Source organism: Morus notabilis, unplaced genomic scaffold (assembly GCF_000414095.1).
Source record: "Morus notabilis unplaced genomic scaffold, ASM41409v2 Scaffold106, whole genome shotgun sequence".
Classification (NCBI taxonomy): Eukaryota; Viridiplantae; Streptophyta; class Magnoliopsida; order Rosales; family Moraceae; genus Morus; species Morus notabilis.
The window spans coordinates 33,252-58,792 of NW_010358650.1; the positions used below are offsets into that span (position 1 = coordinate 33,252).

At 35.7% G+C, this 25,541-nt stretch overlaps 1 protein-coding gene across 1 annotated transcript; it reads left to right on the forward strand.

Moving 5' to 3' along the window:
* Positions 1–10,225: 10,225 nt before the first annotated feature.
* LOC21388126 (putative SWI/SNF-related matrix-associated actin-dependent regulator of chromatin subfamily A member 3-like 1) lies at positions 10,226–24,100 on the forward strand. The gene is made up of 3 exons (XM_010092922.2): positions 10,226–11,801; positions 12,509–12,800; positions 23,055–24,100. The coding sequence occupies exons 1-3, from the start codon at positions 10,287–10,289 to the stop codon at positions 23,858–23,860; spliced, it is 2,613 nt and encodes an 870-aa protein (XP_010091224.1). The 5' UTR covers positions 10,226–10,286; the 3' UTR covers positions 23,861–24,100.
* Positions 24,101–25,541: the final 1,441 nt, after the last annotated feature.

The window sequence follows — 25,541 nt, forward strand, 5'->3', positions numbered from 1 at the left end:
CAATAATAATAGTAATAACAAGAGTAATAATAATAACAGTAATAATAACAATAATAATAACAGTAATAATAACAGTAATCATAATAATAATAAGAATACTAATAATAACAGTAATGATAACAATCATATTACTGATAATAATAACAACAATAACAGTAATGTCATAATAATAATAACAGTAATAATAATAATAATAACAATAACAGTAATCATAATAACAATAACAGTAGTAATAATAATAATAATAATAATAATAGTACTAATAATAATAACAGTAGTAATAATAATAATAATAACAGTAACAGTAATAATAATAATAATAATAATAATAATAATAATAATAATAAACAAAGCGTCATACTAAATAATAGACAAAAATTAAAAATGAATAATAAAAAGTATATGGATAATTGCCGGTAGATGTTGAACCTTGTAGGTCATTTAGAGGGGATGAATCTGCAAGAGGAGTGATAGTGGTTGATTGAACGGTGGAAGGGGCTGTCTTCAATATAGATGAAGGAATATGGGTGGATGTCTCTGATGCTCCACCCCCTGTTGCTGGTGTAGAAACGGTAGGATTGATAGGAGACTTTGAAGACATGCCGGAGGACGTAGGGGTGGGTGCAAGATTCCTCTTTTTTGGTGGCATAGTTGAAAAGGAAAATGACTAAAGTGAATTCTGATTGAAATCATAAATGCATTCAATTATAAGTGAAACAACATTGTTAGCATATTTCAAGTTGAGGCAAAACGAAGGCCATTTATAGTTTAGATCAACATTACATACTAGATTGTAGACATAATATATAGAGATATACTAATTCTAAGGTGTCGGACTTGAGTGTAATTTTTGAATTGAATTTGAGTTATAACTTGAGTTGAAGTTGTAACTTGAATAAAGTTGAGTGAAGTTCAATAAAGTTGAAACTTAAAAGAATGTGAATTTAAATAAAATTAAAACTTGAGTTGTCTTTTTTTGAGTTTTTTGTATAAAAGAACATGCCCAGTTTCCATAAGAGGAAACATAGCGGTACTTAGCAGTAAGTACCAACACTATAAAAGTGAAAACAAATTTCCTATTGATACAAGAAAGATAATACGTAGAAATATAATTTATTATAATTAGTGCAGAAATGACTAACCTGAAATGCTGATGTTCCTTCTTGTTTTGATCTTCGTTTCACTCCTGTGTTTTAGAGTTTCCTGGAGTATTCAGTTTTCTTTCAATGAATACGTTTATATTATCAAGAGTTGAGAGCATACATAAAATCATATAGGGCACTAACTCAAACATGAACGTGAATTGTGAAAACTGTGCGGGTTCTTTATTTTTCTTTTTAAACTATATTTCATTTTATGGCACCAATTTCCTTTTCATTTTTCATTTTTTCTTTTAAACTTAACTTTCATTTTTAATAAGTTTAAATCATTTTTTTTATTTTTTTATGCTATTTATTTTTCCTCTAACAATAGAGAAAAAAAATATTAGATTCTAATTTAAAAGAATTCACAAGAACACCAAAACTCCAAATTCAATCAGAAAAAAGAAAAAAATGGGAAAAAGCAACTAAATTGAACCTGGTGAGCATCCTGAGAGGGAATAATATAGGCATCGATTTCGATTCTAGGCCTTGAGATGAGCTTACGTAGGGCACAGAGCTTCTCATCAGGGTCCGAGACGGCGTGATTCTTTTGGAACTTTGACGGCATCTTGGTGGAGACCAAAGAGCAGTTTCGAACGAGATCGTACACCGTCTTCTTTCCATGTTTCAACCGGATTGAACATGTCTCTGTTATGCAAATGGGACAACCTATGGAACTCTTAACTGAGTACCCATATAGGTTTTCATATGCAGGGAAGTCGTTAATGGTCCACATCAACATTGCTCGGAGTACGAAGGAATCATCACGGAAACGATCGTTAACTTCGATCCCACTTTCCCACAATCTCCTCAACTCGTCAATCAACAGTGCCAAGTAGACATCAATGTTATTTCCCGGTTGATTAGGTCCAGAAATCAACAAGATCAACATTAGAAACTGATGCTTCATACTTAAGTCTGGCAAAAGATTGTAGTTTACAAGGATGATGGGCCAAGTACTGTGTTTGCTGCTAAAATTACTATGCGGATTCATCCCATCAGCCGACAACGCAAGGCAGACATTCCTAGGTTCTGTACTAAATTCAGGATTCTCTACATCAAATGTCTTCCACTGTGGAGAATCAATGAGGTGTTGTAGCATGCCATCATTGACCCTCTTATCATGATGCCAAGTTAAACTTTTAACATATTCCGGATTTCAATAAAATCGCTTTAATCTTAGTTTGATCAGAATATACCATTACACCTTCATCGGCACACCTTTTCTCCCATTGGACGGTTTCTTTCCTTTCTTCCACCTAGACTTGTGGCACACTAGACACTCGTCCAACTCTTCACATTATTTTCGATATAGCACAAAATCATTTGAACACGCATGTATTCTCTCATATTCCATCCCCATAGAGCTCAACGTTTTCTTAGCCTCGTACATAAACCCGACACTTGATTATTATCCGAAGTGTATCTTTTAGAAATTCTAAGAGTCTTGTGAAACTTGCAATTGACCACCCACCCGCCGCCTTCAAGTTCCACAATCTATTAATCCAGACAATTTGATATACTCTTACATCCACTATACAATGGAGTCTCCCCATCGTCCATCATTTACTCAAATAACTTCGGTCAGTGTACAAATTCTTCCTCCATATCATTAATCATATCAAACATGTTACTTCCATCATCCTCATGATCAATATCAACGTCATTCCTCTCAATTCCCCTAACAGCTAAAGATGAACTTGGAACCTCTTCACCGTGCCATATCCATGTTTGATAAGTCCGATCAATGTCATATCGGAACAAATGAATCTAAGATCTTTCATCGATTGTCTTCTCATATTGCCACATTGCACACACGGACAACGAATCATATTCCCTTTCATTGTATTCTTTGCAAAGGAAATTAATTCTTCAACCCCTTTCTCATATTCATTACTCATTCTATTTGCAAACATCCATTTCTATCCATTGCTATAAAACAAAACCAAACAATAAATATCTCACTTACCTAAACACATAAATTATAGTCCATTTCTAACAAATCAAGATAAAAAATAAACACCCATCATCTATAATACTCCATATCTCAAAACCTAAACTAATTTCATCATCAACATCAACAAATTTTATCAAACAACAAACACCCATCATCTATAATATTCAAAACTAGCTCATCTCCTACATGAAGACATTGGAACAAAATTAAGCATATATTCCGTTATCTTCAAGGAACATTTGACTTGGGATTATTTTATCCTAAAGGATAAAAAAGGGATGATTAGTTTTACAGATGCAGAATATTTGTCAGATCCACATAAAGTCAGGTCTCAAACTGGATACGTGTTCACATGTGGAGGTATTGCTGTTTCATGGCGTTCACAAAAGCAAACACTTGTTGCCACTTCTTCAAATAATACCGAAGTTATTGCACTCTATGAAACAAGTCAAGAATGTGTATGGTTGAGGTATATGACTAAACATATCCAAGAAACTTGCGGACTATCTATCAGTAAAGATCCAATAGTATTATTTGAAGACAATGCATCATGTGTCACTCAAATAAAGGAATGTTACTTCAAAAGTGACTGAATGAAATACATACCACCGAAGTTCTTATCATACTCCTAAGAGCTTGAAAAGAATAAGGATATTGATATTCAATACATTAGATCAAGTGACAATGCAGCATATGTTTTCACAAAGACACTTCCCACTACAACATTCAGAAAGCATATCCACAATATCAGGAAGCGTCATCTGTAAGACTTATGAGGAAGGCATATTCATGTCAACTTGATGGGGAGTTTATGAGGCTATAATCTTTTTCCCTTATTATGGTTTTATCCCACTGGATTTTCCTGATAAGGTTTTTAACGGGTATCATAAACATGAATAGATAAATGATTTACTATTTTTTCCTTTGCTATGATTTTTATCCTACTGTGGTTTTCCCAGCAAGGTTTTTAATGAGGTATCATGAATTATGGACATTTAAGAGGGAGTGTTATGAATAGTAAGTTACTATGTAAATCAGTCAAAGTTACTATGTAAGTCAGTCAAAGTTAATGTTCATGTCAGAATTTTATTGTGCAAATAGGAACCGTAAATAGTAAGTACTGTGTAAATAGTAACCGTGAATAGTCCTGAAAAGTTTCTTCTAAATAGAGCTCTAAGGCTCTTCATTTTATATACCTTCACAAGATTAATGAAACTCTCTCTAGTTTCTCTCTCTAAAATTTTTCTTTTTAGTTTTGCATTTTGTTAGTTTTTATAACAAAAAAAACATAAATGAAGGACAAGAACGTAAATAAAAAAATAATTGAGGACCAAAGTAAGAAAAGCAAAAAAAAAAAAAAAAGGAAAAAAAGAGAGAACAAAACGGCATACACGTGATTAGAGATGCATTTTACTTCACGGATTTTATATTGTTAAGATTAAGATAAGATGTATTATATATCATCAGATTATCATCAGATTAAGATAGAGTTGTCTAAAACGTGCATCGTTGATTTTTTTTAATTGTTGCAAATATATATCATCAGATTATACGCAAGTAAATGTATATTTTTCCTTAATGAACATTCTATTTTAACTATGAAAGTGTCCTAAAAAGTCCTCGAGATGAGAAAATAGATTAACAAATAAATAAATCTAAAACCTTATAAACAGAAGTGCATCGCATATGTTTTATTTTCCATGCATGTTATTGTTTTTTCTTTTCTTTGAATTTTGTATTTTTTTAATTTATTATCATTCGTTATTTCCATGGGGATTTTGATCATTTTTTAAGTAAAAATAACATGTTGAACAAAGAAAAGCTATGCAATTGCCTATCAAATAAAATCTGGTGATAAATATTTGCAAGGATAGAAAACTAATGATATACTTTGAGATAATCCAAGGTACAAAATAAAATTACAAATAGAACCATCTATAAATTACTACATGTATTTTCAAATCAAAAATCGAGAAAACAAATAGGAGATTTGGGCGAGTAAAATAACCTTTTTGGATAAGTAGTACATAATTAAATTTTAAATATTGAATTTACGGATTTACCCCTGATCAAAACCGGATGAAGAATTTGTCTAATCTAGAGATGACAACGTCTTGAGCAGTCGCCTAGACAACCCATGATAAGAGAAATAGTTGGGTAATGAAGGCAATACTCTCCAAAGCACTTTTAAAAGACAAGTATTATAGTCCTCATAGTTCATACTCTTACGAAGTCGAGGATTTTGCTCCGAGTCGGAAGTTTTTGGAATGGGACGAATTTGCCCTTCTGGTACATGAGGAGGAACATGATTGACATTTTTTTTTTTACTATTAATTTTTGTCTTAGAATAACAAAGGCCCCGTTCTTCTCGCTAATTCGAGTTTTGTTACAGTAAAAAACTTTCAGAAACAGTCACATCTAACTTTTTTGTTACAGTAAAAAGCTCTCACACAACATCACATCTCAACTCGAATTAGCGAATCGAACAGACTCAAAGACCACATCTTTGAGATTCATAATCAGTCAATGAAGCTATAGGGACGTTAATTCCTTGCACCACAACAGGTAAAACCAATAGTGCTATGGATCCCATGGTTAAAACTAAAGTTATTATTTCTACACCACTCTTTCTCATAGCTTTACTTCTTTCTTGAATTTCTTTTTCTTTTTTTTTTTTTGGTAGGGTTTTCTTGATTTTCATAATCTTAAGCAAAAAGAGAAACATAAGTACTAGATATACAAGAAACTTGAATACTGTTGTGGTTTATATTATGTATGTTTAGTAGTGGCTGGAAGATCAATTAAAATATAGTTAGCGACACTATGTTCATGTAGAGGGACTTTTGTGCCTCCTTAATCCGTGCAATGGTCATTGGCTTACATTATAGAGTGTCCTAAATAAAGTATATCTTCATGTTACAATTTGTTATCCGAAATAAGGCCAAATTTAGTGGGGGCAACTATTCTTTTATTATATTAAGTTATATTATATGATGTGTGTATATATATATATATAGTTATATTATATTATGTGTGTGTATATATATATCTTGTATGCTCTACAGATTTAAGGGGTTACTATTACTAATTACTTTAGTATTCCAGCATTTTCCCTCATTAATTTTTATCTCTTTTCATTCTCGATTCCTTCTCATCATACAACATCTTTTGTTTATTTTTATTTTTATTTTTTTAGATCTCTTTAGACTGCTATTGAACCATTTTTTTAATTCAGTTTTGTTTTATCGCTTTCAGTGTCACATTGAAATAAATTTCTAATATAAAAAGATAACTTCAGAGCGCAAAAAAAAAATAAAAATACAGAGACTAGCGGATTGAAAACAATTTAGAAACTAAACCAACATCTTTTTGATATTTTTATTTTATCATATAAGTTGCATAGATTATTTTCAACAAACGCCATAATAACACATTCTAATTAACTTGCCACACACATCTAGTTAACTTATCCAATGTCCCTTCCCAATATTTTTTTAAGGAAAAAACGAACACAAATTTCAAGGACATAATCACAACTATATTTTGGTAGAAAAGGGAGCCAAGCTGTGAAGAATATTTGTAAGAGAAAATCAAGTGCCGCTCAGAGTAACAATTGCCAGTACTTTAACCTCAACAAATTTAAGCTGCTTTCACTTTGGGAGTTCAAATTATGTGAGTTAGAACTTTTAAATTTGAATCTATATGCGTGTTTTCTGTGGTTCGAATTAGCGTTTAGTAGTATAAGGTATGAACAGAGAATAAAATTTGACCAATGTTTAGTTACATGATTAGAACTGTAAATTTTTAAAAAATGTGAGTGAAAATAGTTGGTGGAAACCTTTGGATTGAGTTTTTAAACAATGAATAGGGTTAGAACCTTAAGAACTAGGACAGAGGGAACAAAGTTAAGTTCAACTTTTAATTTTGAGTTCAAATGAACTCTAAACCAAATTCAAGTTCAAAATGTTATGCAACCAAACAAGTGTTTCGTTTGGTTCACTTCAAGTCACCAGTTGTGTTTTCAAGTTCAGCACCAACACCAGCACCCCCTCCAAGTTTAATGCTACAATAAAATAAATTATTATCCCTTACTTAATAATAAATTTCAAACAAAAATAATTACATCCCCTTCACTTTTACTATTTACAACTCAAGTTTTGATATAAACAAACACAAATTCAAATTAAATTCTCAAATTAAACTTTAACTCAAATGTACATATCCAAACACAAATTCAATTTACAACTTCAACGGAAATTCAGCTTTTAACTTAAATCAAGATCTTTTACTAAAATCACCCTAACTTAAATAATAGAAATTCACCTATGAAAACATAGAAGAACACACCCAAATTGCTGGCTTAAAGAAAGTAAAGGAAATAGGAAGAAAGAAAAGAAAACAAAAAAGCCTACGTTCTTAGAACACAAAACTTTAAATAACCAAAATGAACATTTTGAGGCCGTGTTTGGTAGCTTGTATTATATTGTATTGTATTATATTATTATAATACAATACGGTATTTAGTGTCTTGACGTATTGTGTAAGCGGTAAAAATGTAAAATTTTTAAAATTTTGGGGTCAAAATTTAAAATTTTAAGGTCAAACTGTAGATATTCAAAATTTTTAGATCAAAATATAAATTTTCAAAATTTTGGGATTAAAATATAATTTTTTTAAAGTTTTGGGGTCAGAATGTAATTTTGTACAAAAAATTTAGGGTCAAAATATAATTTTAAATAATATAAATTTACATTTTGCCCCCCTAAAATTTTTAGACAACTATAGGTTCCAACATGAATCTATGTTGGTCCGACCCTGACCTACAATCATTCCCAATCCTGACATAAATCATAGATTCGCTAATAGAAGAATACAATACAATACGCTAAAAATGAGCCGTATGCAATAATACGACATAGACCGTATTAATTTACTTTTTATACTAATTTATACAATACGATGATCACATTAAATATTGGATTAATGCATTATTATACAATACAGTGCTCTAATACAGTCAAACAAACACACTCTGAGAGTAAGGGATCGGAAGGTTCAAAAATCCATGAACTATTTTTTTTAACTTAAAAACAATGGTGAGAGCAGGGGATCCATCAACTAGCAGCAGTTTGAAACCCGCCTGAAACTCACAGGAAAGTGTCGCTAACTAAAAGGACAATCGATATGAATCTCTTATTTATCCAAACTAAGAACAATAAACCAAAAAATTTCAGATCCAACAAGAAAACAAGAACAAGAGAAACTTTCATCCTTCTAGCACCCCCTTTTCCCATTGTCGTGCCGGTTGGTAGTTTCGCTCTCTTCGTCTCTCTTTGATTATACTTATTTTTTTCTCTTTTCTTTTTTAGATCGTGAGGTTTGCAACTTTTTCTTTATTTAAGAAGTTTCTTTACTTCAAATTTTGTGGTAAATGATAAATCATTGTTATTTTATTCTTTTATTTTAGATCACATGTCATACACGTGATCCATTCTGTCAAAAAGTTAACGGAAGTTGACGGAAAGGGATTAACTGCCAACGTTTTGAGAGTTTAAGGATGGCTTGTCAAAATTTTAAAAAAAAAGAAATTAAGGGCTTGTTCATTTGCACCCAAACTCAAAAAAAGTTTGAACTCAAGTTACAACTTTATTTAAGATCATGTTCTTTTGTAAAATTTGAGTTTGAACTTGAGATTTGACTTGAGTTTGGGGCTAAAATCTGAGTTCAAGTTTGCGCTTCAGCTCAAGTTCATAAACTCAAACTCAAGTTAATGAACAATATTTTTTCTATTTTTAAAAACGTCATAATTTTTTTTGTTTTAATTCCGATTGAGATGATTTTTTTCTATGTGTTCACAACGAAGAGACAAATAAAATCCCACTCATATACTCTATTAAAATTTTTCATCACTATTGAGTTTTTATTAAAATACTATCCAAATACAAATTCAAATTTTAATCCACCCAAACACAAACTTAAATAGATTCTCATTTTAAACCACAACTCAAATGTGCACGTCGAAACACAAACTCAAATTAGTGTTCCTACTCAAACCATACTCAAATACACTTTAACTCAAATCAAAATTTAAATTTAAGTGACCTTAACTTAAAAAATTTAAATGAACAAAACCTAAGTATTACTTATTGAACAGTTTAGGATCATCAATGCATATTCTTGATAAACAACTTAAAAAGTTACTAGTCGCTACACCAACTATCTTTCTCGTCAAGGAAATACAAAATAAAACTTACAAAAAAGGTTTAGGGCTTGTTAGATTCGAGTTGAGATGTGATTTTATGTGAGAACTTTTTACTATAATAAAAAAGTTAGATGTGATTGTTTCTGAGAACTTTTTACTGTAACAAAATTTAAATTCTAAACTCGAATCGGTAAAGTGAATTGGACCTTAATTGCTTGATGTGTGCCCTGATCTTGGGAGACAAGTCACAGAAAGACAGATGGAAATTTCAATTTCAAATTTGAGTTTAGGTCCTTGAATACTTTCCAACTACTCACCATTAGCCTTTCACATGCAACATAAAAAGGATAATCAACTTTTCCTTGTCATCGTTTGTCACTGTTTATTGATTAGTATGACTATGTTTACCGTTTCTTTTTAAAATTATCATGATTATTTTTTCGAGTTATATATAAAGGCCCCGTTCACTTCATTAATTCGAGTTTAGAATTCAAGTTTTACTACAGTAAAAAGCTCTCATAAACAATCACATTTAACTTTTTTGCTACAGTAAAAAGCTCTCACATAAAATCACATCTCAACTCAAATTAAAAACTCGAATCAGCGAAGTGAACGGATCCAAAATCTGCACGTGTGCCTAAGATAAATTCAACACTTAGAAGAAAATAGTACATATCATGTAGAATTAATCGTTTAAATTTATTAATTTTTAATAAAATAATAAAAAAATAAATTTGACATTTTATATTTAAAAAATGACCTCAAGTATTAAAAACAATTTTTTAAAACATTAAAAGATTAATTTAAAATTATTAAAAATATAAGATATTAAAAGATAATTATACTAATATGAAAAATTTTAAAATAATAATAATAATAATAAATAAAACCGCCATTCGAATTCCTCAATTCCATTCAAAAAACCAATACAGAAACGGCACCGCTATCTTTCCCTCTTCTTCGACACCCTTCTTTTTCCTCAGCCATGGAAGGCTTAAGCGATGATTTCTCCGACGCATGGCAAGACCCAGACGCTTTCCTCTCCCAGAGTCAGTCCCTCTCTTCTTCCTCCGAGACCTACATGCTCGGCTTCGTCATCGCCAACATCGTCGGCATTCAGTACTACTCCGGCACCATCAGCGGCCGCGAAATGGTCGGTCTTGTCCGCGAGCCTCTCAACCCTTACGATTCCAACGCAATCAAAGTCCTCAACACCCGAATGGTTCAGGTCGGCCACATTGAGCGCACAGTCGTCGCCGTCTTAGCTCCGCTCGTCGACTCGGGCTCGATTGTGATTGAAGGCATTGTGCCGAAGAAGCGGGCTTCGTCCAACAGGTTCAGAATTCCCTGCCAAATCCACATCTTTTGCCGCTTCGAGGCCTTCTCCGACGTGCGATCGGCGGTTATGCGAGGCGGGTTGATGCTGATATCGGACTCCGACGTGTCGTTCGGGCTCTCAGAGGCGATCGTGGTCGAGGAGAGGAAGGCCAAGAGGGGGAACAGGAGTGTGGACAAGATTTTCAAGCTGGTGGATGAGGGTTTGAGCAAAAAGGGAAAGTTGCGAGCTTTGGAGCCGCCGAAGGAAGTGATCAAATCGGAGCTTTTTGCGCATCAGAAAGAAGGTTTGTGGTGGTTGGCTCACAGAGAGAATTCTGGGGAATTGCCTCCGTTTTGGGAAGAGAAAGACGGGTCTTATGTTAATGTGCTAACAAATTACCAATCGGATTCGAAACCAGAGCCTTTGCGAGGCGGGATTTTCGCAGACGATATGGGGTTGGGTAAGACTCTAACTTTGCTTTCCTTGATAGCTTTTGATAAATATCCTAGTGATCTTCCATTTCCAATCAGTAGTGGCAGTGGCAATGTGGATAAAGTTGATGAATTTGGTGAGGAATTAGGTGATGAAGTTTCTGTTTCTAGTGGTAAGAAGGGTAAGAGGAGTAGGCCAAGTAAGAAAACTTCGGGGTCGAGGAAAAAACGTAAAATTTATGATACCATTTTGGACAAAGACACAGAAGGAAAATCTGGTGGTAAGACTACCTTGATTGTATGTCCTCCTTCTGTGTTTTCGACATGGATAACGCAGTTGGGAGATCACACCAAGCCTGGTAGTTTTAAGGTGTACATGTATTATGGCGATAGGACTGACAATTTTGAGGAGCTAAAGAAGTATGACATTGTTTTGACAACATATAGTACTTTGGCTACTGAGAGTTCTTGGTCAAAGTCTGCTGCGAAGGAGATGAACTGGTGGCGAGTTATTTTGGATGAGGCACACATGATTAAGAATGCGAATGCTCTGCAAAGTCGAGTTGTTTGTGATTTGAAGGCTAACAAGAGGTGGGTTGTTACCGGAACGCCCATTCAGAATGACTCGTTTGATTTGTTTTCTTTGATGGCATTTCTGCGGTTTGAGCCATTTTCGGTTAAGAGTTACTGGCAGAGCTTAGTCCAGCGTCCACTTGCTCAGGGGAACGAGAAGGGGCTATCGAGGCTTCAGGTAATCTACGTCACAGTTTTCACATCCTCTGACTAGTATGTAGGGTTGCAGATTTTTATTTTTGATTTTTGAATTCTTAAAGCTAAATAGCATCCATTCACCTTGCGCTTGGTTATTTGCATGGTAATGTGCTTCTTAAGTGGTGATTATCTTTCTTCTGTTGCAAACAACTTATGACATAATACAATCTGTAGATAAAAGATTAGTTTCTTTTGTCTAAGTGCGTAACTATTACAATTATTAATTGGAAACTTATTCTCCCCTTTCTGTTTTGAGTAAAGGCAAACATTATAGTATTTTCATTTTCCCGTTCTTGCCTTGAGAACACTATTTACTGACACGTTCTGGTCAAATTACTTCTCTTGATAATGTATTTATTTTTTCTTTTCCTCTTTTTAATCCTTGTGTTGTCCTAATGTTTAACGAGGAAATGTTAAAAAGTTTGAGTGGCCTGATTTATAACATCACTGAAAGGTTTTCATTCAAATCACAGTTAACCATGTTTAACAGGTGTAGATTGTGGGTGAAAGTTGGAAATGGATGAATGAAATTATGTAAATATGTACCTATATATATTATCTTTCTTTACGTAATTCCTAGCATTCATGATGGTGGGAATGTGTGAATGAAATAAATTTAACAAAAATAGTATGTTTTTTTTATGCATACTGATTTGAAAAGTTTGCTTCTAATTTAACTGTTTTCAGGTTCTAATGGCAACCATTTCCTTGCGAAGAACAAAAGACAAAGAACTGATAGGATTGCCATCGAAAACCATAGAGACTTGTTATATAGAACTTTCTAGGGAAGAACGTGAAGTGTATGACCAAATGGAAAGAGTCGCAAAGAATGTTCTACAGGGTTACATTGATGCTGGTAGTCCAACATCCAACTATACAACTGTACTCAGTACGATCTTACGACTTCGCCAAATCTGTATTGATCTAGCCCTGTGCCCTTCAGATATCAAATCCTTGCTCCCTTCTAACAATATTGAAGGTACCATATATAAGAGGTCATGTTTATTTTTGTTTTCATTGTTTTTACGTGCTATTACTTCGTCACTAAATTCCACAAATTCTTAAATACTATTTGTACTGTCCAGTTCTGTCAGAAGTAGAATGTTCTTCTGAAATTTATATCAGGATTTTCTTTATTGTACGATGTTGCATCGTATTATACTCTATTGTTGCATCATATTATACTCTATTGTTGCCAATGAGTTGTGTCCAGATCATGTGTGTCCTCATATGGTATTTTGAGTGCTTTTGTGCTAAACTCGTTGATCTACAGTGCTAAAGTGTCAATTGATATCTAACTATGCTGACATCTTAGGCGTCACAAAATTTTGGTTGAACATCCATAATGTCTCTCTACAACAACGACAACAATAACAAACCTTAATCCCAACTTAATTGGGGTCGGCTATATGGATTTCACTTTTCCATACGGCTTTGTTTGAAATTATACTTTCCTGAAGGCCTAGATCTAGAATGTCTTTCCTAACGACTTCGGTCCATGTAATTCTTGGTCTACCCCTCCCTCTCCTAGTATTAGGTATAAGAATGTCTTCCCAAGCACGAACTGATGCTTCTAGCGGTCTACGTTGGACATGCCCGAACCACCTCAAGCGGCCTTCGCGCACCTTATCTTCTATTGGTGCTACACCTACTTTACTACGAATAACTTCATTCCTTATGCGGTCCATTCTCGTATGGCCACTTATCCATCTTAACATACGCATTTCTGCCACACTCATCTTAGATATATGTTGTCTCTTAATGACCCAACATTCACTACCATATAACATAGCTGGACGGATTACAGTCATATATAACTTTTGTAGGAATATTCGGTTATTACCCAATATCAATCATTCCATATTTGGAATGATTGACTTATTGTATTTCCCGGTTACTTTGGGAAGTTAAATGGGATCATGGTGTATAGCAGATTTTTAGGGATGTTAGTTTCTAGTTTCCTTTTGTTCCGTAGACTAGTTTCCCTTTTCCTGTTGAGGAGGCCTTTGTATATATATATGTGTTGTATTACTCTCTAAATGATATAGAAGAAAAAGTGATTCTTCCTCCAAATTTACTTTTATGGTATCAGAGCCATACTCTTAAAAAAAAATTGTCTTCTCGTCTTCATCGTCTTGACCGTGGTTCTCACGACAATGAGTTCAGAGAAGGAGACAACCAATTCTGTTATGGATGTGTCATCATCTACCACATCCGACCCAATCACATCGTCCGTGGTTGTGCAGTCCTTTGGAGAAGGGTCGTCACTGCAGATCACGAATCACAAGTTGAACGGCAAGAATTTCCTCCAGTGGTCCCAATCGGTCTTGATGGTGATCAGAGGGAGAGGAAAAATTGGCTACATCACGGGTGAGGTTCGGCGTCCCGATACAACGGATCCGACCTATGGAATTGGGAACTCAATAATTCCATTGTTATGGCATGGCTGATTAACTCAATGGAGCCATATATCAGCTGCACCTATTTATTTCTTCGCACTGCCAAGACCATATGGGATGCTGTAAGAGAGAATTATTCGGATCTCGAAAATGCCTCACAAGTTTTTGAGATAAAGAATAAACTCAAGGATATTCGGCAAGGAAATTTGGATATCACCGAATATTACAATATGTTGCAGGCCCTATGGCAAGAATTGGATATGCACTATGAAGCGGACTGGGGTGATCTTGAAGGCAACGTAAAGTTTAAAAGACATTTAGAAAAGGAACGGCGGTATGATTTTTTGGCTGGGCTAAACAAAGAACTTGATGAGGTACGAGGATGAATTCTAGGCCGGAGACCACTACCTTCCATTGGTGAAGCTTTTGCAGAAGTACATCGTGAAGAGAGCAGACGCTGAGTGATGCTTGGGGAAAAAAAGGACTCATCTGTGGTCTCTATAAGTGAAAAACCTGCTGAGAACACTGCTCTTATCACGAAAAGTATGGTTAACAGACCATATGGTGATCAAAAGTCGACTCAGCGCCCACGATGCTCTCACTGTAACAAACTTAGCCATACCCGAGAATGATGTTGGGACCTCCATGGAAGACCTGCCGATGCAAAGCCAAGGAAACAGCCTCAAAGCAAGGGATTTCAAGCTGCTACAGAGGAAAAATCAGAAGACACCAACAACAGCAACAGTGAGTCAACTGGAGTCTTCTTAAACAAAAACCAATTTGAACAACTGTTCAAGCTTCTGAGTCAGCAAACCATGATTAATCCTAGCACAGCAACAAGTAGCTTTGCTCATCAAGGTACTGCTTCATGTAGAAAATCCAATTCCTTGGATATTTGACTCTGGCGCATCCGATCACATGACAGGTAACCAATCTCTTTTTTACTCCTATACTCCATGCCATGGGAGCTCAAGAGTAAACATTACAGATGGAACCTTCTCTTCTGTTGATGGAAAAGGATCTATCCGCTTATCCGACACACTTGTGCTTCATTCTGTACTCCATGTCCCAAAATTAGCATGCAATCTGGTGTCTATTAGCAAGCTCACTCAAGACCTTAATTGTACTGCTAATTTTTCTATTACTTGTCAAATACAGGAGCAGGGATCGGAGAAGATGATTGGCATTGCTAAGGAGAATGGCGGACTCTACTACTTTAAGAATGATGAAACCGTGGATAAACAAGCTACGATAGCCGAGAATATTTCTTCTGCTTCCAATAAAGATGTAATGATGTGGCATTGTAGGTTAGGCCACGCCAATTTTCATTATCTCAAACATTTGTTTCTAAATTTATTCATTAATAAAAATCTCAGTTCCTTTCATTGTGATATTTGTCAATTGGCCAAACACACACGTACATCATATCCAGCCAAACCATACATAGAGTCTCATCCATTCACCTTAATTCATAGTGATCTTTGGGGACCCTCCCGTGTAAAAAATGTCACGGGAACTAGATGGTTCATTACGTTTATCGATAATCATACCAGAGTATGTTGGGTCTATCTTTTTAAAGAAAAAACTGAGGTTTCAAGAATCTTCCAAAATTTTCATTGCATGATAAAAAATCAATTCCAAACCTTAATTAAAATCTTGAGAACCGACAATGGAATAGAGTATTATAAATCTATCTTAAGTGATTATCTAGCAACTAATGGTATCATTCATCAGAGTTCTTGCACTGATACACCACAGCAAAATGGTGTAAACCATGATTAATCCTAGCACAACAACAAGTAGCTTTGCTCATCAAGGTACTGCCCTTCATGTAGAAAATCAAATTCTTTGGATATTTGACTCTGGCGCGTCCGATCACATGACAGGTAACCAATCTCTTTTTTACTCCTATACTCCATGCCATGGGAGCTCAAAAGTAAAACTAGCATATGGAACCTTCTCTTCTGTTGCTGGAAAAGGATCTATCCGCTTATCCGACACACTTGTGCTTCATTCTGTACTCCATGTCCCAAAATTAGCATGCAATCTGGTGTCTATTAGCAAGCTCACTCAAGACCTTAATTGTACTGTTAATTTTTCTGTTACTTGTCAAATACTGGAGCAGGGATCGGAGAAGATGATTGGCATTGCTAAGGAGAATGGCGGACTCTACTACTTTAAGAATGATGAAACCGTGGATAAACAAGCTACGATAGCCGAGAATATTTCTTCTGCTTCCAATAAAGATGTAATGATGTGGCATCGTAGGTTAGGCCACCCCAATTTTCATTATCTCAAACGTTTGTTTCCAAATTTATTCATTAATAAAAATCCCAGTTCCTTTCAGTGTGATATTTGTCAATTGGCCAAACACACGTACATCATATCCAGCCAAACCATACATAGAGTCTCATCCATTCACCTTAATTCATAGTGATCTTTGGGGACCCTCCCGTGTAAAAAATGTCACGGGAACTAGATGGTTCATTACGTTTATCGATAATCATACCAGAGTATGTTGGGTCTATCTTTTTAAAGAAAAAACTGAGGTTTCAAGAATCTTCCAAAATTTTCATTGCATGATAAAAAATCAATTCCAAACCTTAATTAAAATCTTGAGAACCGACAATGGAATAGAGTATTATAAATCTATCTTAAGTGATTATCTAGCAACTAATGGTATCATTCATAAGAGTTCTTGCACTGATACACCACAGCAAAATGGTGTAGCAGAAAGGAAAAATCTTCATCTACTTGAAGTTGCTAGAGCCTTAATGTTCACAATGCTTGTTCCAAAATATCTCTGGGGAGAAGCCATCTTAACAGCCTCTCATCTTATAAATCGTATGCCATCAAAGATTCTCCAATTCCAAACCCCTATGTCTGTTCTTCTACAAACCTACCCAATGTTTCGATCTTTTTCCTCGGTTCCCCTTAAAATCTTCGGTTGCACAACATTTGTTCATATTCACTCTCAACATCGTTCAAAACTTGACCCAAAAGCAACCAAGTGTGTTTTCATTGGGTACTCTTCCACACAGCGTGGGTATAAATGCTACTCACCTTCCTTTCGTCGTATGTATGTGTCAATGGATGTTGCCTTTCATGAAACTCAACCGTATTTCCCTATGTCCCATCTTCAGGGGGAGACTCTAGAAGAAGATGGATCTTGGGAAGAATTTGATCCGCAAACACCTATGCCCTTGCCACCACCTACTTTACCTAGTCTACCCGAGCCTACTGAGCCTATTATGCCACAACTTGACCAAGAAAAAGTATTGGAAACAGGGGAAGATAACTCTCATAACTCCAAAAAATCCCAGTTGCTTGTTTATTCACGCAGGAATCGTTCTCAAGATAGTAGCAAGCCTGATGCCCAGCAAGGTCAGAAGTCTGAACCGGTCCCCCTCCAAGGTTCTGAGTCTACTAGTAGTCCTGTTGATGTAGACTTGAGCAACACTTCAGATATGAATCAGCCTATTGCTCTCAGGAAAGGTACAAGATCATGCACACAGCATCCAATTTCAAATTTATCTCATATGAGAAATTGTCTCCCAACTTTTCAGCCTTCACTACGGCTCTAACAAATGTTAAGATACCAAGAGATATTAAGGAGGCTCTTGCAGATCCAAAATGGAGATTAGCAGTTCAGGAAGAAATGGGAGCCTTGGAAAAAAACGGTACTTGGGAGATTGTGGAGTTGCCTAGCAAGAAAAAAACTGTGGGATGCAAGTGGGTATTTACAGTCAAGTTTAATGCAGATGGTAGTGTCAACCGATACAAAGCAAGGCTGGTTGCCAAAGGCTTTACTCAAGCATATGGTATAGACTACAAGGAAATGTTTGCCCCCGTAGCCAAACTCAACTCCGTAAGGGTACTCTTATCTCTGGCTGCAAATCTTGATTGGCCACTTCAGCAGCTGGATGTAAAAAATGCTTTTCTAAATGGAGATTTGCATGAAGAAGTGTATATGGATCTGCCTCGAAGGTTTGAGAAGAAAGGAAAACTAGTGTGTAAGCTGAAAAAATCACTGTATGGCTTGAAGCAGTCTCCGAGGGAATGGCTCGAGAAGTTCACTCAAGCTGTGAAGGAACGTGGTTTTACACAAGCACAATCCGACCGCACTATCTTCTACAAACACTCTAAGGATGGTAAAAGAGCAATCCTTATTGTATATGTAGATGATATAATTGTTAGTGGAGATGACCAACCCGAGTTGGAATCATTACAAAGGTATCTCGCTAGCAAATTTGAGTTAAAGGATCTAAGTGCTCTCAAGTATTTCTTGGGCATGGAAGTTGCCAGGAGCAGTTCTGGAATTGTTGTTTCTTAGAGGAAGTATGTTCTTGACCTTCTTCAAGATACATGCATGTTGGGTTGCAAGCCAGCCGAGACACCTATGGAGCCTAATGCCAAGCTTGGACTTGAAGGCGGGAAGGAAATTGATCAAGAGCAGTATCAGCGACTAGTAGGCAAGCTTATCTACCTGTCACATACCCGTCCTGATATAGCCTTTGCGGTGAGTGTTGTTAGTCAATTTATGCACTCACCCAAAGAAAGACATCTCGAGGCAGTCTTTAGGATCTTGAGATATTTGAAAAATACTCCTGGAAGGGGATTGTTCTTCAGAAAGGGAGATCACAAGGCTGTGGAAGTCTATACTGATGCTGTCTGGGCAGGTTCTTCAGTGGATAGAAGATCGACATCAGGGTATTGTACTTATGTTTGGGGCAACTTAGTGACATGGAGAAGCAAAAAGCAACCCGTGGTAGCCAAGAGCAGTGCCGAGGCAGAGTTTCGGTCATTAGCACATGTTGTATGTGAGGGAATTTGGCTTGGAAGACTATTGGAAGAACTAAAGATCTCCATTAATTCTCCCATAAAGCTCTATTGTGACAATAAGGCAGCTGTCAGCATTGCCCACAATCCAGTTCATCACGATCGAACGAAACACGTAGAGGTGGACCGTCATTTCATCAGAGAGAAAATTGACAATGGGAGCTTCTGCATGACATACATCCCAACCAAGGAACATAAAAATTTTCATAAAACTTTTAAATACTCTATAGAATATGTTAATTTACATAAAAATTTTCATAAAACTTTTAAATTTTCATAAAACTAATATCAATCATTCCATATTTGGAATGATTGACTTATTGTATTTCCCGGTTACTTTGGGAAGTTAAACGGGATCATGGTGTATAGCAGATTTTTAGGGATGTTAGTTTCTAGTTTCTTTTTCTTCCGTAGACTAGTTTCCCTTTTTCTGTTGAGGAGGCCTTTGTATATATATGTGTTGTATTACTCTCTAAATGATATAGAAGAAAAAGTGATTCTTCCTCAAAATTTACTTTTAACTTTCCTTTCAACTTAATAGGCATTTTGCCGTCATATAAAACTCCCATAGCATTCTTCCACTTAACCCACCCTGCCCTAATCCTATGTTGAATATCCTCTTCTATATTTCCTTCGTGCTGCACTATAGACCCAAGGTACCTAAAGTTCCTAGAAGCCCCCAATCTCCACACCATCTAAAGAAATTCTATTATTCTGATTACTTGAGTTACTAAACCTACAATGCATGTATTCAGTTTTCGTCATACTTAACTTAAATCCCTTCATTTTGAGAGTCTGTCTCTACAGTTCTAACTTACGGTTAACTCTTTCTCTATGTTTATTAACTAAAATTATATCATCCGCAAAAAGCATACACCAAGAAACTCTATCTTGGATTTCTCTTGTCAGCTCATCCATCACGATTGTGAAAAGATAAGGACTAAGAGCAGATCCTTGATGAAGGCCGATCCGAATGGGGAACTCTGTCGTGTAGCCTCCAGCAATTCTCACACTCGTGACCACCCCATCGTACATGTCCTTAATTACCTTAATATACTTCACATGCACTCCTCTCTTTTTTAGCACCCACCATAAAACTTCTCTCGGCACCCTATCATATGCCTTTTCTAAATCTATAAAGACCATATGTAGGTCTGTCTTGGCTTCTCTGAACCTTTCCATTAGCATCCTAAAAAGAAAAATGGCTTCCGTGGTTGATCTGCCTGGCATGAAGCCAAATTGGTTACGCGAGATGGTAGTTGTGGCCCTTAATCTCCTTTCGATAACCTTCTCCCAAAGTTTCATAGTGTGGCTTATTAACTTTATGCCCCTATAATTGTTACAATTCATCACATCTCCTTTATTCTTGAAGATGGAGACGAGAATACTTTTCCTCCATGTATCAGGCATATGCTTCTTCTTTAGTATCTCATTAAAAAGCTTAGTGAGCCACACAATTCCAATATCTCTTAACGCCATCCAAACCTCTATTGGAATATTATCTGGCCCACATGCCTTCCCCTTTTTCATCTTCCGTAGTGCAGTTTTAACTTCTGAGACTCTGATTTCTCTTGTATACATCACATTAGGTTCGCCTTGTGACCTAAGATTATCACTCTATCGCATGATCATCATTATAAAACTTCTCAAAGTAACTCCTCCACCTTTTACTAATGTCTTTATCTCTTGTCAGAACTTGATCCGTATCATCCTTAACACACCTCACTTGATTTAGATTCTGACACTTCTTTTCTCTTATCTTAGCTAGTTTATATATATCCTTCTCTCTTTCTCTAGTCCCAAGTTTCCTATATACATCATCTAAGTAGAACGAGTCTTACCAACTGCCCGCTTAGCTTCTTTCTTCGCTTCTTTGTACTTATTAAAAGTTTCAACATTCTTACGCTTTGGTAAATCTCTATATAAATCCCTGTTGGTTCTAATAACCTTTTTAACTTCCCCACTCCACCACCAGGTTTCTTTCCCGGGGGGCCTTTACCTCTAGATTCCCCTAGTACCTCCTTTGCCACTTTTCTAATGAAGCTGGCTATGACATTCCACGTAGTATTTACATCACCTACATATGACTAAGTAGTCTCATCTAACAACTTCTCTTTAAAGGCCAATTACTTTATTCCCTTCAAATGCCACCAACGAGTTCGTGGGGGGTGGTTTATCTTAATCTTTTTATAGCAAAGCTTAATGCTCACATCTTAGCTAGTTTATATATATCATTCTCTCTTTCTCTAGTCCCAAGTTTCCAATATACATCATCTAAGTAAGTAGAATGAGTCTTACCAACTGCCCGCTTAGCTTCTTTCTTCGCTTCTTTGTACTTATTAAAAGTTTCAACATTCTTACGCTTTGGTAAATCTCTATATAAATCCCTGTTGGTCCTAATAGCCTTTTTAACTTCCCCACTCCACCACCAGGTTTCTTTCCCGGGGGGCCTTTACCTCTAGATTCCCCTAGTACCTCCTTTGCCACTTTTCTAATAAAGCTGGCTATGGCATTCCACGTAGTATTTACATCATCTAACAACTTCTCTTTAAAGGCCAATTACTTTATTCCCTTCAAATGCCACCAACGAGTTCGTGGGAGGTGGTTTATCTTAATCCTTTTATAGCAAAGCTTAATGCTCACATCTAAGATCACTAACCTATGTTGGGTGGCTCGTACTTCTGTAGGAATTATTTTACAATTCTTACATAGAGAACGATTTCTATACCTGGTGAGAAAATAATCTATCTGGATTAAGTTCCTTCAATTCTTAAAAGTTATCAAGTGAGAATCTCTTTTCTTGAAAAATGTGTTTGTTATGATAAAATCATGTCCTAACACAAATTCCAAAATAGATTTCCCTTCTTCGTTTCGAGCTCCAAAACCAAAAACCACCATGGATCCTTTCGAAGTTTTCCCTATCCTTACCAACATGCCCATTGAAATCTCCTCCAATGAAAATGCTATCCTCATTGCCTATACGACACACTAAGTCATCCATGTCTTCTTAGAACTTGATTTTAGTTTCCGCATCCAATCCTATTTGTGGAGCGTAAGCACTAATTACATAGATAGACTTATTTCCTAGTACCAATTTGAGCATAATAATTCTATCCCCTATTCGCTTAATCTCAACTACATCATCCTTCACAGTTTTGTCCACTAGAATACCAACTCCATTGCGATTCCTTTCCCAACCTGTATACCATATCTTGTGTCCTAAATTTTCAATCTCCTTTGCTTTCTCTCCTGTCCACTTCGTTTCCTGTAAGCATAAAATGTTAATTATTCTTCTTACCATAATATCTATTAACTCCATAGATTTACCAGTTAAAGAACCTACATTCCAACTACCTAAACGAATTTTCCTATCATGGGCTAGCTCTGCCCCTTGCACACGTCCATGAATGTACAAGGACCCCCATTGCATATTTTTCGCCATATCCGGGGACTGACATGGCGCATGGGCTCGCTTTTCCCTCTGCACCCGTCCATGAATGTGCGAAGACCCCCTTGCCTATTTAACACTATACCTGGGGCCCGGCATAGCGCGTCGCACGTAAGGAACGCCCCAACAGATTCTATGTGAGTGAAATTCATGAGAGTGACTTATTTTTACGCTGGCCGTTAACCTACTGCAACCCTCCTCCTTTACCCGGGCTTGAGACCGGCTATACAAACGCATAGGTGGAGTTCCATAATGTCTCTCTAACAAATAATAAAACAGATTTCCTGTATTTTAGTCCATGATAAGTTGCTATGTAATCTTTTTTATTTTTGTTCTGACATGATTTGTCTTTAGCTTGTAGCTATAATATAATATTACTATACTATCAAGTTATTATAATCTTGGAATATTAACTTCTTAGACCGCCTATTGAAGAGATTTGTTATTCGTCATTTTTCTTACCTTTTTTTTTTTTATTTTAAATTTTTCTCAACTTCTTGTAACATGATGTCCTCGTTGCAAGCTAACAGAAATTGATTTTAAGCAGATGTATCCAACAACCCAGAGTTGCTTCAGAAGATTGTTGAGGTACTGCAAGATGGTGAAGATTTTGACTGTCCAATCTGCATTTCTCCACCGACTGATATGGTGATCACTAGTTGCGGTCATATCTTTTGCCATGCTTGTATTATGAAAACATTAAAGCACACCAAGTCCTCGTGCCCTCTCTGTCGACATCCTTTAACAACTACGGACCTGTTCTCGGCTCCACCACCATCCTCTAATGCTGAAGATGAAGAATCTTCCTCGAGATCAGCCGTATCTTCAAAAGTTTCTGCTCTTCTAAAACTTCTTGTAGCATCAAGAGATCATAAGTCAGCTACAAAGTCGGTTGTATTCTCACAATTTAGAAAAATGTTGGTATTACTTGAAAAACCACTAAAAGAAGCCGGATTTAAGATTTTGCGGATAGACGGATCTATGAATGCAAAGAGAAGGGCTCAAGTGATTGAAGAATTTGGAGTCTCGAAAAAAGATGAGACCACAATCTTGCTTGCAAGTCTCAAGGCTGCAGGGACAGGTATAAATCTAACAGCTGCTTCTCGAGTCTACTTCCTGGAGCCATGGTGGAATCCAGCAGTTGAGGAACAAGCTATGGACCGCATCCACAGAATTGGACAGAAAGAGGAAGTGAAGATTGTGAGATTGATTGCTCGGGACACCATCGAAGAAAAGGTTCTAGAGTTGCAGGAGCGGAAGAAAAAACTCGCAAGGGAAGCTTTTGGAAAAAGAGGTTCAAAGGATAGGACAGAAGTAGGAATCAACGATCTCCGTGCTCTAATGTCTATGTGAGCTTGTTTTTAGTCTTGAGACCATGAATGTATAGGCATGTGAGTTCCGCATTTCATAAATTATGTATAAATAGGTAAGTTTTTGGTGATCTCCATGCCCTTTTGGCTTTTGCTTTAAAAATATGTCAATGGCTCTAAAATGCACCATGTTGCGTTGTTCATTGGCTTTCATGCGATAAAAATGTTTGGTTTAGCTAGTTTTAATGCAATATTGAGTGTGACTTTTGTTACAAGGCATTGATAGCCCTGCTGAGGTCTTCTGTTTTGAGAAACAAAGACGAGAACGGATTGCTTTTGCTGCCACATTATTGAAATAATAAATTAGGTAGCAATAAAAAGGATTTTTTTGATATGATTAAAAGGATTGAAATAATTAATTAGGTAGCCATTTATACACCAGTGGGAGTTATTTATCAACCTTCGACCTTAATAAATAAATTTTTAACTTACAAGTAATACCAAAATCTTAAATACATTTTTCCTAATCATGCCTGCCTAGCATTAATTGACGCAACAAAGTGTTCTGTGATGTTTTAACTCAAGTGATTAGGTGCTTGATTGTGTGTTTATCAGGGTTTGAATTTTAGTGGTTTTATTTCTTCAGCACAGTAGGAGTCATAGGTCTCGCACCATCCATGTCTTAAAAAAAAAAAAATAATGACAACTATATTGTTCCGTGATTTTTTTCCCCCTTCCTGTAGATTTTCTATCATGGACAGATCTGTCCAAACTTAAATCCCAAGCCCGTGGCTTGTGTTGGCATCTATGGATTACCGAATCAATCCAGTTGGTCTTAGAGGAAAAATCAGATCAGGTAAAAACGTTTTTCCCCACTAAGTACGAAGTTCTTCAATATTTATCAGTGAACTTACTTTTGGTAGGATGTTAGAGGGATGGAGAGTAGGAAATAAGAGGATATTATAGTAATTTTTTATATTATTTGATAGGATGGATAGAGAGTTAAAAAATAGATGATAATTATTTATAAAATTATTATATTATCTATTTAAATTATTTGTTAATAGTTTATTTTGAGAGTAAAATAGTGTTTTATATTGAAAAGTTGATGAATTCTATGAATCCACCTATAAATGGAAGGATATAATTTTGTAGGCTTAAGAAGATCAGCTCTCCTTCCATCTCCCCTTTCCTTCCTCTTCTTCCTCCAACTAAACAAATGATTTGCTCTTTTCCTTCACCTTTCTCCCTCCAACCAAACACACTCAACATTCCTTTTAATGACTTTTATAATAGTGTTTGCAAAAATATTCTTCACACACCTTATATTAAGAATTACAAAAACTTACACCTTGTAAATGCGGTGCATAATTTACCCTATGCTCTAATTAAATAATTAAATAAACATTATACGCATTGCACATGGGCTACGTATTATATAGATGTTTGCATACTAGACGTTTCTCCGGATATTTTTTTCTCTTTTTTTTTTTTTTAATTTTCGTTTGGGCTTTTTATTTTTATGTTGTCTTGCCATAGGATATTCTCAAAATTTCAGCTAGAAAAATAATTATGCGTATATTGATAAAATGCGGGAGTTAGTTGTCATTAGTAACAAGAAAAATATTACATTAGAAAGAGTATCATTGTACTTAAGTTTGATTTAAGGATAGCAGATACCAAAATAAGAAAATGCCATTGATTTGTTTTTTCTTTTTTGAAGT

Excerpts from the sequence above, each read along its gene's own strand:
- LOC21388126 (XM_010092922.2), top strand. The coding sequence starts at position 10,287 with ATGGAAGGCTTAAGCGATGATTTCTCCGACGCATGGCAAGACCCAGAC. Across the intron at positions 11,802-12,508 it reads AGGGGCTATCGAGGCTTCAG|GTTCTAATGGCAACCATTTC; the intron begins GTAATCTACGTC and ends AACTGTTTTCAG. Across the intron at positions 12,801-23,054 it reads CCCTTCTAACAATATTGAAG|ATGTATCCAACAACCCAGAG; the intron begins GTACCATATATA and ends GATTTTAAGCAG.